At 38.1% G+C, this 16,292-nt stretch overlaps 1 protein-coding gene across 2 annotated transcripts in view; it reads left to right on the top strand.

Moving 5' to 3' along the window:
* The window catches only part of LOC141791285 (glucocorticoid receptor-like), a 74,212-nt gene extending 60,274 nt beyond the window's left edge, over positions 1-13,938 (top strand). For both annotated transcript variants that reach the window (XM_074671600.1, XM_074671599.1), the window contains 4 exons: positions 431-575; positions 3,515-3,645; positions 8,646-8,803; positions 9,751-13,938. In XM_074671600.1, the coding sequence (XP_074527701.1) occupies positions 431-575; positions 3,515-3,645; positions 8,646-8,803; positions 9,751-9,903 (587 nt within the window). In that variant the 3' untranslated portion in view covers positions 9,904-13,938. The remainder of the gene's footprint in view (positions 1-430; positions 576-3,514; positions 3,646-8,645; positions 8,804-9,750) is intronic.
* Positions 13,939-16,292: the final 2,354 nt, after the last annotated feature.

Raw genomic sequence — 16,292 nt, 5'->3', positions numbered from 1 at the left:
TTTCATGTGCAGTTCCACTTTATAGTTTTGACAGTGTGGAAATGAATGAACTGCAGTTCAACCCGGGTTTGGACATTGGATTAACTAGATCCTGTTTTGTTTTGTTTCCTGGCCTTGTAATTGAGTTTTAATGATGCACTGGACAATTGTGTTTTCTTTCATGCAATGTTTCTGAAGCACGCAATATGCTGTGCGTTTGGATAGACCAAAATAAGTCAATATTGTCACAGGCAGCAAAATAAAGGATATCATTTTTCCACATGCTAAAGCATCATGATCTTGTACCGTATAGAAAAATACATTGGCATCACATGGTTAGAAACATCATCTCTCCAAAAACTCTTTGGCTTTTTTGAGACTCACATCACCAGCTTTTTTTTTGCCAGATTGTAAGTTTTGCCTGTCTGTGTTTTCTTTTCTCCAACTTTAGGCTTCCGCAACCTGCACCTGGATGACCAGATGACGCTGCTGCAGTGCTCCTGGCTCTTCCTCATGTCCTTCAGTCTGGGCTGGAGGTCCTATGAGCAGTGTAACGGCAGCATGCTCTGCTTCGCCCCTGATCTTGTCATCAACAAGTGCGTACCACAGCTAGTTCCTCTTTATTTATATCCAACATTTTGTCAGCCAATTTTGCTTTTTGTTTGCCTATTTCAGGGTGTCAGTCTCTCTTGGTTTTCTTATCACTTGGCTCACACAATTACCCATCTGACAGTAGAACGTTGTGAAATTTGGCAGTTTCTGCATGTGAAGATGTTAAATCAGGTGGAAAGAAGCAGCAGGCGACACCGTGTTTATCAGAGAAAACACATGGCAGTCTGCGCCCTCCCAGGCTAACAAGGGCATATCAGAGACAAAGACGTGGTGCAGATGGAATTGAGCATTATGAGGAAAGGATGGGAGAGAAAGACCTCAAAATAAAGTTTTATTCTGCCAAGGTCTGACCCAGTTTTTCCTATGATTAGCAAGCTTAGCATGACAACCGAAACAAAGAAGGGAAATGCCAACATGGTGATGGAAAAGAAAAAGAATATGCTCATAAGCACCTGTAAGCGCTGCAAAAGGGAAGCAGGGCCACGCCAAAAATATTTTTGGGGTAAAGCAAGTAAGTAAAAACAACTGCCCTATTTTTAAAGGTCTGATATAAAAGTCAGAGTTCTGTGAGTGAGGAATTATGGGGTTTAAGTCAGGGTGTTCGAAAAAAAGTAAAAAATTTCTAATTTCTTTCAAAAATTTTGATGTTAATCTCAACCCCTGTTGCCCTCCTCCTAAACCTCTTTTGTAATCCTCTCTCCCAAATCTCCTAATTAACTTTGCTTTTATCCAATGTTTATGCTCTCAAAAACCCTATTTGTGGTGTTTTACTTAGAGTCAATGTTTTAAAAATTGCCCAGCACCTTCAAAAGAATTTACTTCAGTTACTCTTTTCTTCGACCTTCCTTCCAGTCATTTTGCCGAGCTAAGATAATTGCCTCTGGAATTCTCCAAGTGAAAAGGCATAATTTTCAAAATAAATTATATCTAGAGAGAAAAAAAATGTTTTTATGTCAGCAACACAGTCCAGTCTTATAACTCTACACTGATGTTTGATCCCCAAAGCGAAGGAATGCTGATGTGCTGAAAAGGTGAAAACATGCCTTGATTATCTAATCATAAGAGAATCTCAGCGAGCTGTGCACATAAATATTTGTTAAGTTAAAAGAAAATCTGCATTTTTAGTAACACACATATCAAACACAATCTGGCACTAAAATTTCTCACAATGAGAGGTGAGAGTTTATTAATCACATACTGAGCAGTGTAGTAAATACCCCTCTGTGCTACCGAGGGGCCACAGGTTAAACAACAGTTTGTTAATTACGGAGGCTAATTACTCTAACAATCTCTGTCTGTAAAACTGACTGTACTCTGAAGTGTCTTACCAAAGTCTTTGTAGTCTCAGGAGACAACAAGATTATATAGAGGCTAATCTATTGTTAGCTTGTCTGATCTGTTAGCCTTGCTTGTTAGCTTTTGAAGGTCGAAATTAAAATACCCAAGATACTTTGTTTTTTCTGGGGCTGTTTACATTAATGCGTTAATCACAATGTAATTTAGGCCAAAGGTGAATATGTTAATTGTTTTTGCTTGCTTTTTAAAAACTGACGTGGTGCTGAACATTAATTACACATGTTCACTGTAAAAATCATCTAATTTGATTTTGAGCTTCTACTTATGAGCTAAACCTACAGATGCAGCTAGCTGTCTAATCTCCATTCTGGGGTGCTCTAATCGTGACTGGCCTGTGACGCCGATCTAAGTGATGTCCCTAAGTTGGCAGGTTGTTGCAGGTCGAGCCTCCTGTTTAAAAGCAGACAGTGCACCTGAAGTGGAACTCCTGAAAAGACGGATCATTGCACGTCAGCGACCAATCAAAATGACGTTCAAGTAATTGTACATCTCATCGCCGCCTAATGGATGTTCTGCACACACACTACTACATATTTCTTAACTGCTATCTCTGTTAGTAAAAAAGTACTTAAAGCAACTCTGTAATTCTAAATAAGCCTATTCACTTCCTCAAAGACAGGGTTTCAAAAGACAGTAGAAGTTCAGCATTCTCTTGAATGATAAATCTACAAGTAAAGATCATAAAGTATATTTTATTGCCATCATTTGATTCCAAAATCAGGACACTGGTAAGAAATGCTTCAGGAATCAAAAAATTGTGTTTAAAATGCAAATAATCCTGATTTATATCAAAATACTGTGATTAATGGAGGAAAATAAATAATAATTTCACTGCCCTGGTTTTTGGCTTAAATTGTCCAACAGGCGGAAACCTGGATTATTACCTGATCAACCTTTTTACATTGAAAAATAATGTTTTGCTAGCAGCAGCTTGCTATGCAAGAATTATTGCCAGGCTGGATGTTTCAAAGAATAAAACTGTTAGGGTCACCAAAACATTTATCATAAGTGGTTCAGGAGAATTAAAAATTTGTAACCAAATCCTCAAAAACAATTTAAAAAAAACTTGCAATAAAAAACTTTAAATGACTAAGAGCTGGCATCTTGTGCTCTGTAGATGAAGGGTCTTGAAAGAAGAGGCTCTTGTGGAGAATTACATTAAGTGGACACACAAAACTCAGAGATGGAGTAAAATAGATCTGAAAGGTCAAGAAGTCAGTGCCAGCAGCACTGCAGTTGGTCATATGAGTTGACAACCTTAAAAACCTTAAAACCAAGGCTTCATTCTATACCCCCAGAATACTCTCGATTGATTTTAGAGGAAGGAGGTGATGTTGGCAGTGTTAGTGTAGGAAAGGTGTGGAAAGCCATCAATCCTCATATAACCGTCTGGTTTCTCCAGCCTGTTTGTAATGCTCCCCTGCTGGGACTGTGCATGGGGAAGTGAATAATAGGATAAGTGATAGACCTTTAAGTCTAATCTGTCTGTCTGTCCTCCCCCACCTGTTTCTACCTGCTCTCCTCCATCCCTCCTCCCTCTCTGTCCTGTTCTTTCTCCTCTTTTCAGAGATCGCATGAAGCTGCCTTTCATGACCGACCAATGCGAGCAGATGCTGAAGATCTGTAATGAGTTTGTGCGGCTGCAGGTGTCTTATGACGAGTACCTGTGCATGAAGGTGCTGTTACTTCTCAGCACAGGTAATGGAAAACATTTCTCTCTGAAAAATAAAAAGCAGGGATTTCCAAAATGCATGGGTGGCAATTTTGCTATTTTATCAGCCGTCAGCCGCTGTCACAGCCTTTTTCATTGCAATGTCAAGGACTCTCAATCTCCCAAGAAGGATAGTGACAAATGGGGGAACATGTATGCAAATTTCTCCACAGCAGTATTGATGCAAGTGGAATGACGTCTACATTTTTGGAACTCATGACCGTGTAGGTGTGAATGAACAAAAAAGGGAATAAAAGAATGAAGGTTTGACCTCATTGATCCACAAGGTGCTGGGGAAAATCAGGAAACATTTTAAACATTCAAAGATTTCTTCAGCTTGTGCTTTTTTCTTTGAAATTTTGATTTCTCAGCCAGTCTGTGCACTCAATGAAGTGATTCTGTGCATTTAATAAGTTAAAGAATATTGATTTACAGATAGGTTGTAACAAACGTTGACAAAAAACATGTTTGAAAAGCAACCAGAGCTATGTTTTGAAAGGCTACTGAGAGACAAAGAGAGACAGAAGGATTGCTGCAATTTACTGCACCAATCCAAGCAGTGATAGCTTGATTTGTGGTTCCCATTTTGTGTCAGTTAACTTTAATTAAAGCTGCATTTTTGGGTTTAATGATTCCTTAAATGACAAAATATCTAAATGTTAGCATTTTTCATTCAGCTTTATTTTTCATAACTGAAACATTTTTGTCTTTGTGTGATTATGAACCTTGTGCTTGACATGATTTGTAAACTAACTTAAACTGAGACTAACCCAGTTTTCCAAATAAGGGGAGACTCCAGCACTAGCACTTGTAGCTGTGTTCTATAAAGTATTTGATATTATACTTAAATATTGTCGTGAAGACTAAACGTTTAATAATAATACAGTTTGTGTTGAATAACAAAAGTACAGATAGGTAATACATGTATTTACTTGGGTCAATACTCAGTTTACTGTAAATTGAATCATATAGAGGCTTTCATAGCTCTCAGGCTATACATTGTGTGTTTGTGTGTGGCATTGAAATCAGGTAGAAATAAATGTCAGGATATGATTCCTGTCCATATGTAGATGTTCGTAGACCCCTGGTTCTTTGGTAGCTTTTACAGATCAATGTTGAGTCCAAAGATCCTTTATTACATGTTATATTCCACATTTTCCGGTCCCGCCGTGTTTGGAGTCGCTCTTCACAATGCTAAGTGGGATTTGTTTTGCCAGAGTGGGTGTGTCTCTGAGGGGAAGTGACATAAACGCAAACCCTCTATTAGGGAAAAAGACTCAGTAGGAGTTTTAGCCACCTGAGAAACAAGCAAAGAGATGGAGCTGAGGCAGGTTTTTCAGTCTCACCATGTCTCAGTCAAATCAAAGGCATTGCTGATATTTCACATTAAGAAATAGTTTAAAAAAACATGTACACATCATACAGTAATGTACAGATAGAAATAAATTGGCTACATGCCACATAACTCTTTAACTTTGATAGTCTGTTAATATGTTAAATTTTTAACATGGGAGCTAATGGGCATTTGGAGCTAGCCTCAAGTGGCCACTTGTGGAACTGCAGTTGGCTTCATTTATAACACCAGAAGTGTCTGCTTGATCACAGGACTAAACTGTACCTGAATGAATTGTGAGTAGTTGTATTAGCCAACTACAATTTTGTGGAGAAATTACTTAAATAAATTCATAAAAAATTTAGTGTTAGATGCTTAATCTTTAGCTTGTGTTTCATCAGATGTGAAATAGCAGCATTAACACTGGAAAAAAAATAAAATCTTTTCAAGTGTTTTTGTCTTATTTTCAGTAGAGAATGCCTTTAAAGACTCAATATAAGCCGCATACACCTGACTAGTCCAGAAAATGTCTTATATTTTGTTATTCAAGAAAAAAAGTGAGGTCTGAATGGCTTGTAACAAGTAAAAAATAATCTGCCAATAGAAAATAGAAAAGTTAATTGTATTAAGACATGATTCAAGTTTCAAGCAAATTTTGGAAATTTTTGGAAAGCTAATTTTTCTTGTTCCATTGGCATATTTTTTTCACTTGTTTCAAACAATTCAGACCTCATTTTTATCTTTAAATAACTTATAATAAGATTTTTTTGGACTGGTCAGGTGAATGTGGCTCATATCAAGTATAAAAGGACAATTTTTACTTAAAATAAGACAAAAACACTTGATAGTTTTCAGTTTTTTGCAGTGAATGAATTGCTTGTGCGTAACTCTCTAGTTCTTCCCTTTGGTTTACATTTCAGTGGAGGACCTTTAGGTTTTTCAACACTTTCTTCCATTAAGCCACGAGTCTCTTTTTTGGTTTGATGATGTCTTTTTATCCCCATATTCAGTTTTCAAAGCTCAGGGTTCTTCTGAAACATGTCCTCTTGCACCAAATCAAACAATCACACATCAGACATTTCTCTTCAAAGCCGGATGAGACATCAAAACAGAATAAAACTTTGTAGACCAGATTGCACCAGGAATTTTCAGTGTCTTGCTGTTGCTGTCAAAGTACTAGATAACAAGGATGTTAGTTTTTGCCAGTCTTTAAAAAAAAAACACATGATGATGTACAACATCGCAAGAATGTCAGAGGAGTTTTTTTTTTCTTCTCTAAAGGTCTTTCATAACAACTTATCACTCTATCCAGTTTTGGGAGCTTTCTTGGAAGCTCCTTTTTGCTGTGAGCGTACAGTTTGTTCATCCTCTGTGGTTCTGGTTACTACCGCAGTTGAGGAGGTGTTCAAGCAGACAGAAGTGTGCGAGGACAGATGCAGCCTTGTTTTGTAACTGGAGATTACCTAAAGTTTGATTCAAAATCATTACATTTCCAATTTGGCTTTAATTGAACACAACTTTCAATTTCTTATCTGAGAGGATAAATATGGCTCTCTGTTTGGTGTAATTGCATAATGAAAACTCATCACAATAAAACCTCAATTTTTGATAATTTGGTTTTCTGCAAATTGCATTCAGAAAGAATCATCTTTTTCTCTAAAAAATATCCTTCCAAATTTATCCCAAACATGTTTTGATTTGCATGAATTACATTTAAAGGATATTTAAAGGACACCAGCAAAGGGAAGACAGAAATAAAATGTCAAGTAGCCTTTACTTTTCCTCCTACCTGCACAAGAAGCATTCGTCAAAGAAAACAGTCAATTCTCAAAAAGACAGCACACAGCCCGAGAACAGCGTTATACAACCAAATGCTTCCTATTTATGTAGATTTTGCTCTTCTCTGCAGAGGAAAGCATCCATCTTTCCTCCTCTGTCTCTCTGAATGGCAGGGGAAAGGATGCACTTTAGTGGTGATCTGCTCGTTATGTTGAGGAAATGACATTTCCATCCCAAGCCTCGGTTGCCTTTTTGTACCTGGGAGCTTTTTCCATCTGTCCCTCGAGGGATGGAAATGCTGTCAGGTCAGCACAACTGATTTGAACTGTTTTTAATTATTGCTTATCATTGGAGTGAAAAATAAAGACATCTATGAGGCTGTTAGAATTTGCAGGCCAGTGCAGAAAGATTGATCTGCATTGCATATTTGAGAGGCCAGACAGCTCGTGCACTGTGGCATCTCCCACTTATCTGGTTATGTAAATCAGACTCTAATTCACCCTGATCCTGCCCTCTGTGGCTTTGCACTATCTCTGGGCCAGCAACTGTGTTTTTTCCTGGGCCCAGTGCCAGACACCAGACTGACACGAAGTCTGCCGTGGTTTGACACTGTTGTTATGACTACTGCAGATCTGATGTCTGTTTCAGCTGTTTGGTGGTTTTTAACCTTATTTTGTAACTTGTGATGATAATCATCACCAAAATTTCACACGGTCCACACAGTTTATCCTTTTCTGATGTGATACCAAATATTTACTGCTCTTGTTAGATGTGTTGTTGTTGTTTTACATCTTGGCCTCACAACTCACCAGAACACGCTCCCTGGTTGCCAGTGATGTAAGCATTGGTTTAGCATATTTTCCACTACCTACCACATTCTGGTTCGTAGGTGTGTGCATGCATTTGAGTGTTTTTAGCCTGCGTCTCCTGCTGGTCCATGATGGGGTCTTAAACAGTAAGGTTTAATGAAGTTTTAATGCTTGTTGCTGTTTGTTGCAACACAGAACAGGATGGAGATCAGACTGAGACAAATAGCAACAGTGCTGATGGGTTTTCAGTTTGAGACAGATGTTTAACTAGAAGAGCACTCAGAGAGTGCAGACCTCCGCCAGACATATTGTAATTGTCATGCAACACTTTAGTCCTAATTTAATTTTGTACTCCCTCTCAGCAGACTGTCTGCTACAATTTGGTATTAGTTGCAAGTTTGTATGATAATTTGTTACCTGGCAGTGCTAAAAATTATGATGACCCAGATTTTTCATATTACAGATCTTAGTATCCAGAATATTACCAGGATCTGGATCATACTTTTACATCTGTCAGAAATCATGGTGACCTTTTCTTGTCTTCTCTTGCAAAGCAATCTGACCATTTTTTATGGAGTTATATACACATATGGTGAAACTGGCCCTATCTCACAATGATAAAGAATCCTTTAACAAAATCCTGGATCCAGACAGTAATCTTGATCACCTCCAAAATTTGATCAATTCTTCCTTATCCAATTTTGAATGTTTTCCGAAAATTTCATCAAGATCTGTTCATTACTTTTTGAGTTATGTTGTTCACAGACAAACAGACAAAATCTCCCAAAAACATAACCTCCTTGGCAGAAGTAAATATGAAAAATGTGCTGAACAGATGGCTAGGTATAAATTTGGACAGATGTATCATCATTAGACGTCTGCATTATAGGGGTGATTGTGGATCTGCTGTATTGTTTTTCTTGTTGAACCAAAGGCAGAACAGGTCCTTTGTTAGCAAGCTAGCATTCACGTTGGACTTTTTGCCGATATTGACAAACCAGCTAATTTTCAACCTCTTCTCTTTCTTTTTTTATTTTTGTTTCTTTGTGTGGATATATGTGTGTAGTACCAAAAGATGGCCTGAAAAGCCAGCCGGTGTTCGATGAGATCCGGATGACATACATCAAGGAGCTGGGCAAAGCTATCGTCAAGAGAGAGGAGAATGCTAGTCAGAACTGGCAGCGCTTTTACCAGCTAACTAAGCTACTGGACTCCATGCAGGAGGTGAGTCAATCAAAGGTGCTCACACACTTGCACAGGTCTCATTCCTTATGAAATTGAGGAATGCTCAGATGATAAACATAAAAAAACTGCAAAACAAGTGAAAAACACACAACAAGTTTGAAAAGAAAAAAGACAAAAAAATAAACTCTGAATTTTAGGGATGGAAGAAAAATTTGAAAACCAATATATTGTGACATTTTGTTCGATAGTATCAAAATAGGAATTATTTTTGAATAAATCTTCTTCTTTTTTTTCAAATTCAAATTCTTCATTTCAGTATTTGTTAATGAACTGGATTGGAAAAAAGTTGCCATTTTTCTCCAGCAGAGGGTGAAATGTTTCACTCTGACTCACGTGATGTACATTTTATGGGAAAATGTGGCTCCTGATATAGCCTGTTGATATCATCATTTAACTAAGTCACATGGTCTGGTGTTAAAAAAGCAAACTAAAAAAAAATACAGAAGAATCGCAATTTAAATCAAATTGCCATCCCAAAAATTGTAATAGAATTGGATCCCAAGAGTAGCAAATCCGCCGGCCCTGCTGATATTAAAGTTATTGATGTAAGGAAGAAGTGCTGAAATGGCTGTAGCCAAGATTATCCAATGAACATTGTTTGGAGCCATAAATTTGGAGAAGGAAATTAGTATTTTTCAGAGTCCTCTGCTTCCTATTTTTACATCTGTAGTCCAGTCAGACTGTCTTGAAGTTCAGCTGAGTTCCCTGTACCATACTGATTAGGGATAAACCCAGAAGACTACACTCATGGATACCCCTGAGAGCATAATGTTCCATTTGAATCCATCAGACACTGTCTCTATAAAGCCGCAGAATTAAAGACTGTCCGTATAGAAACCCCAGACTCAATTCAAGATAATCCCTTGAATGAAAAAAGAGGATTTCGGTATCTAATAGAGTCTAATGAAACTCTCTGTCTCCTCCAGATGGTCGAGGGTCTTCTCCAGATCTGTTTCTACACCTTTGTCAATAAAACCCTCAGCGTGGAATTCCCTGAGATGCTGGCAGAGATCATCAGTAACCAGATACCAAAATTCAAAGACGGGAGCGTCAAGCCTCTGCTGTTTCATCAGAAATGACTGCCTTAAACTGTGAAGCAATGCCTTAAATTCTGCCCTCCCCGTGTACCTCTCCAGGGCCCCACGCTTGCCCCAGAGCCCTGAGCCTTTGCTTTCCTGCCTCCCCCATCACTCTGATTCGATTCCTCCTGTTTTCCCAGGCCTCCTCTAGGAATCCTGCCACGCCCTCTCCAGGACTCAGCCATTCAGCCTAATCTGGGAGCACAATACCTCCATCTCTTAATCCTGTCCTCACTTTGGCTAAACTTTGCAATGGAAACTTACTGCCGACCTTTCTTCTTGGCTAACCAGGGAGAATTCTGTCCTCTTGAGGAAATATGTGCTGTCTTGTGGGCAAGAGGCCCCTCTTCACCCTCTCCGTCCACAGCCCTGTCCTCAGGATCACCTGCAGTTTCTTTCAGTGGCCTCCTGCCTCTTTCCTCTCTCCTGCCACCTGTGTTTTTTGCTGTTTCACCGACACGCCGGCACCCAGAGACACCTCTCCCTCCCTCGACGTGACGCCCAACATACTGTCCTACTCAGCCTGTTGAAGCTGCAGCTGAAGCCTCGTGCTCCTTTGCTCCATCTGCTTTCACCCCTCCCAGCTCCACAGAATGTAGTGAGCGCTCACCTGTTTGGTTTCCAAAGAACTGACGGGATAAACAGCAAAGTTAGAAACTCACTCTAAAGTATGAGAGTCTTTTTGGACATTACAGACCAACTGTTCTCCTTTCTTCTCTGTATTGATCTGATTTATATACCGTACCAGTGGAAGAGAAACATCTAGAGGAATATTCATTTATTTTATGCATTTCTGAATACACGCTTACGCACACTAACATACAAAATGTATACACACAGACACAGTCACTCAGCGAAATGTTTACACAGGATGTATCTGAGAAGGGAAAAAACAGTGCCTTGTAGCTTTTAAAGCTCTACATAGCCATCCTTTATAAGCCGTTGTTGTTTTGCAAAAGAATCAAACGTTGACATCCTTCTGCATATCTTTCCTGCTTTAGTTTCTCCATGCTGGCAATCTCTGTTTTCTATCCAAGCAGTCATTTCTTGGTGTTTTTAATGTGGGCAGCTCTCAGTTCTGAATCCCATATGTGCTGAAAGGAAAGCAGCATATGGTACAAATATGAACATTTCTACATGAGTTTGAAATAGTCAGAAAATTACATATAAAGAGAGAAATGTATGACAAGATGTTTCACGTCCTAAAACACACGTCATACGTGTACCCTTTACTCATGCGAAGTATATATGATGAACTACTGGATTTCTCAAACAGTAATGTGTGATTTTGACCTTCAGATTAACTTTTTATAAAGAAAATAAATCTATAATTGAGCTTATTTAAGAAATGATTTTAGAAGCTGCACGTAGCTTGTGCTAAGTGGACACCACTGGAATTCAAATCATGTTTTGTACCATTTATTAGTATTCAGACAGGAATAATCAGTTAATTGTTAATTAGAATAAAGATATTCTTTCATGCAGTCACATAAAAGTTTATTAATTTTCATCACCCACATGTAGTGCTCCTGAAAGTTTGTCACAGATGTATTGCATGTCACCAAAGTAAGGCATTTTAGATGAGATCAACACTACATGTAATCAGGTTTATGTGTTTGCACAAACATGAACTGAGGTATCAGTTAATCAGCCCAACATGTCTTTAAAAGAAATAAAACAGTCCTTATTATTCTGTACATGAGATGTAAAATTAGATTCACCCTTGGATTGAATTTCTGCTCTCAGCGCAGGATTTTATCTCAGATTTTTTTTTTTTTTTTTTTTTTTTTAAAAGATGCAGTTTGGTCCAAATAATTTATGAATCAACGCTCAGGCTGTGAGAGACTCTATCACCCTCATGTGATACACTAGTGCCAAATGTATTAGAGATATTTTATATGTCTTTTTCCTGGAGATGTGAAGGTAAGAGAACTCAGATGGACTTCAACATAATGTTATATTTGTAACCTAGCTTAAGAGTGCTCCTTCTATTTCAGTATCACACCTACACCAGCTTAAACATACTGATTGTGATCATCAGAGATAAGTGTATAGTAGACTTTTCATTAAGATGCACAAACACATTGTGTTTTGAAGATTTTGAGGATTATCTGCTGCTGTCAGACACGTGGTGGTCAGCTCGTGGTACATTTGGAACTGAAAAGTGTGTGTACCAGCTGATGCGAGAGCCAAGCAGAAACATGTCGACAGCACAGTTGTACAAACACAGTCCCTCCCCCTTCTTAGCAGACATGCTTCTATTTTCCTCGGTGTTTCTTGTATCTGCCTCTTTGCCTAAAATGTCGACCTTATAGCTGTTTTTGCTGAATGGTACTCGTCCTCACCACATATAACCCTGAATGGCAGTTAACAGAGCAGATAGCAGGTTGCCATAGGGACCGCTCATTTGTGTGTTACTTAAAGCTTACAGAACAGCAGGCTCTAGACACATACAAGCCAGTCTTCAATAAGAGCCAATCATGTTATTAATCAGCTGTTCCACCAAAGGACGGTCCCTCGCAGCAAGCCTGTTTCCATGTACAGTGCAGGCTTTCAGCTTTCATCCCGCTTCACTCGCTCTTGTGGCCTTGTGCTGTAAAAATAACCACGCCGCTCACTTCATTGTTAATTATTCTGGGGAAGATTTGACTAAACTGTCTGTTAGTTTTGGTAACTTTTGCATACAGTATTACAGTCGTTTCCCGGTGGTGGTGGTGCTTCAGAAAACCAGCTTTAACGTGTTGATGTAACCTTTACCCCTGCTCGTTTCTAAATGGCCATAGGTGTATATAGCAGCGCCGACATATCCAGTGCAATGTAAACAGTGTCTCTTATTACAAAATATTTTTACATAGACATAATCTCTATACTCCTATACATTTTTCTCTTTTACCTTTCAACTACATGTTCGATTAAAGGCCTTGTGAAAGGGAGACAGAGAGCCATAGAAATGAGATTTCAAATCAGGAAATAGATAAACCCTTAACAAATATCAATACTTTTGGAAAATGATCTATTGTAAAAAAAAATATAAAAAAAGAAGATATTTTCTGTGATTTTGAATACATCTTCTTGATCCTCTTTGATATGAATTATTTTACCCAATCCTTTTGTACATTGAACGAGTCAAGAAAGTATTTTTTTTTTCTTTTCTGTTTGTGTTTGATAAGGGTAGACGTGTTGAATACATTAGGAAGTGTTGAACATGTTTGTCTTGTGAAGTAAATGTAAATTCTATGAGTCAATGGGAAAGTCATGAAAGCTCACTGTGTTTTAAAGTTATAAGGAAACGAGGGAGGGAGGGAAGGGGAGGCGAGACAGACTAGAGGAGATTTTTGTGTTAAGTGAGAGTGACCAAAGCAGAGGAGGAATAAAAAAAAAGATTTAACAAACAGAAGTATTCAACCAGTTACAATTAAAGTAGCACTTATTATCCAACTTCTAGTACTTCATATTTTATTTTAAAAGGTATCTTTTGTAAAGGTCCAGATGTTGGCTCCCATGTATATTGCTGTGAGGATTTACTGGTCACAAAGTAGAAAAATGAAACGAAAATCTTGATGTGAAAGTAAATCTACCAGAGCCTGACAGAATTGCACTACCCTCATATTGGTTGATAAAGTCTATTTTGTATAAAATACATGCAAATATTATCTTTAAAGATTAAGGGCAGATCATGTTTCACTGGTACATATGGCTATGGCTTTCATTGAAGTCCGTTTTGTTCGTATTTCAGTTATGTAAATGTAATCCAATGTAAAAACAAACAAAAACATAAAATGTTTGTTTCAAAAAATAATAGTTTGCTTTACTTCTGTATTACACCTCTTCTGTAGTCAGTGTCGATATTTTCACCTATTTGATTAAATGTTGAATTAAGTTATCTGTGTTGTTCTTTGCCATTGGATTTGGCATTGTGTTGGTAACAACTTGGATAATGTTTTTCATCATGGCAGGTGGAAAGTGGAAATTTAGAAGAACAGATTTCTCTTTAGTTCAAACATCTTACACAATAAAGTTTCCTGTTTTTCAACACACAGCTCAAATGTTTGATTTTTTTTCCCTCTTACATCAGTAACTGAGCATGCTCCAAAAATGCTTGTCATCCTGGGTACTGTTGAGTGAAATACAGACAACTTGTTGCTTTCTACTTAACACAGCTCACTTAGTTTCTTGTTGAGAACGACCTTGCTTCACTGGTATCAGTTTGGGAGCAGAGAAATAGTTCTGACACCTAAAAGATCTGGTTTCTTTGGTTTGTTCTACTTACAAAATTTGACCTAAAAAAACTCTTAAAGCTTATTGACTTTTCACCAATTTCCATTTACAATGGAGAATTAGTGCAACTGTAAAAAACAGTTAAGAAAAAAAAACAGTAGAGAATAAAGTTGTAAAGTTTAAGAGAAAAGTCATTATATTACGATGAAAGTTGTAATGTTAGGAGAATTAAGTTATAAAAACCATGATTTTAGACAATGGTTAGCCTGTATGCTAATTTGAAGGGATAGAAATGAAGAGCTGCTTCAAGCTGCTTGAATTTAAATAAGGATGTTATATACTTTTAGCTCATCAGCACAAAAGTCCTAAAAGGTCATAATTAATTTTATTTTATTTCTGTTCGCTCAAGCTCTCGCTTTTGTTTTTGTGTTAAGAAGATATTAAAGGGCAACTCCGGTTTTTTGACACCTGGACCTTATTTATAGGTGTGTGCATGCTCATGTACTCACTCAAACAAACATCGTGCAGCTCGGAGTCCTTCAGAAGTTATTGAGATCCAGCTGATCTTAGCCGCACTTAGCGGGGGCCACGGCAAGGGAGCTTCATCTCTGCAAAATCGCTCATTTCGGCTATATTTTTTCATCCATCACTATCCATCGTTGTCACAAACACACTCCTCTTCTGTTGCCATAGGCGAACACGGTCCACAAGCGCACCACCAGTTTGCATTGAGTCGTGGACGTGCTCCTGTTTATTGTTCTCGAGCCAGCTCTTCGTCTCTCTCCCTCTGCATCCTTCTTTCATGGAGCTCCTCGTCCTCGTGTACTCAGACTCAAACCGGTAAGGACAACCGTCAAACTCAAAGTCGTAGTCTGAAGACGGTAGTTGAGCTGACTTTATGATAACACTGGCGATGGATGAAAAAATTTAGCTGAAATGAGCGATTTTGCAGAGATTATGTCCCGCGCTGAAGCTGCCTTGCCGTGGCCCCCGCTAAGTGCGGCTAAAATGGGTTGGATCTAAATAACTTCTGAAGGACTCCGAGCTGCACGATGTTTGTCTGAGTGAGTATATGAGCATGCACACACCCATAAATAAGATCCAGGTGTCAAAAAAACGGAGTTGCCCTTTAAGTATGATTTATCTTGTTAAAAACAAGGTACTTGTTTTCCTGAGATGAGATGATTTCCCGACTATCTATAAATCGAGTCAGTGGGTTTATCACGGTTACTAGCATTGAGAGCATTAAGAAACAAAAAATGGGCTTCACTTTCCTTAATAACCTGATCTTATTTTTTCATCACTAGAAAAGATTGTGTTGTCTTGAAAAAACAACACACTTTTTCTTGCAATAATGAGAAAAAAAGGGAAAAATCTTGATGAAAACAGCCAAAATTAGCTTATCTCCAGGAAGCTGAGTATTCAATCATGACCTTCTAGGGCTTCCATATATAAGCACCACAGTGTCAAACATCAGGATTCTGAGATTGAGTCCGTTCTCAAGACAGGAACCTCACAAGCAGCTCACCTCTTTTCATCTCCACCCCACCTCCACAATATGATCCACAGCCTTCATTTAAGAGCAGGAGTTCACAGGTGGATATCCTTCTATTTCAGCATTTATATAGACTAATCATAACCTGTAATTGTGAATTCTTTCTCAAAAACTACACCTTAATTTTTGAATATCACAATTTTGATCTCAAAATCTTTCCTCTTGTCCTCATCAGTGATTTTATTCACATGCAAAAACATCAATCCGTAGCTCCCATGTGACATTATGTGCAGGAACTATTTCTTGGAAAACATCGGCATTGCTCAGTAAGAGACCTGTTGGCTTCATGTGGTTGCCAAGCAACCAGTAGAAAAACTAGACAGAGATGATGAGCATAGAAATGAAATGATCTTTTGATTTTCCTGAAAAATCCTTTTCTTTATGTTTCTCTCTTTGTGGATTTAACAGGCAGCAGGTAAGGTTCTCTGTTGCTTTCATAGAGCTTTGAGGAAGCATTTACAATCTGCTACAAAAGTTTGAGCTGTTATCTTACTAGTTCATTAATTTTTTGAACATTTGATACTAAGAAAATAAGAACCATTGTAGGTTTTTGTGTAAACTGTCAGATAACTAACATTCAGTCTCAGCAAACCCAGTTTTAAAACATTTATCTTTA

Source organism: Halichoeres trimaculatus, unplaced genomic scaffold (assembly GCF_033239565.1).
Source record: "Halichoeres trimaculatus isolate MK-OKI-2021-1 unplaced genomic scaffold, fHalTri1.1 fHalTri1_scaffold_6, whole genome shotgun sequence".
Lineage (NCBI taxonomy): Eukaryota > Metazoa > Chordata > Actinopteri > Labriformes > Labridae > Halichoeres > Halichoeres trimaculatus.
Note: the sequence above shows the minus strand (reverse complement) of the source record. Positions and strands in the feature narration are given on the sequence as shown.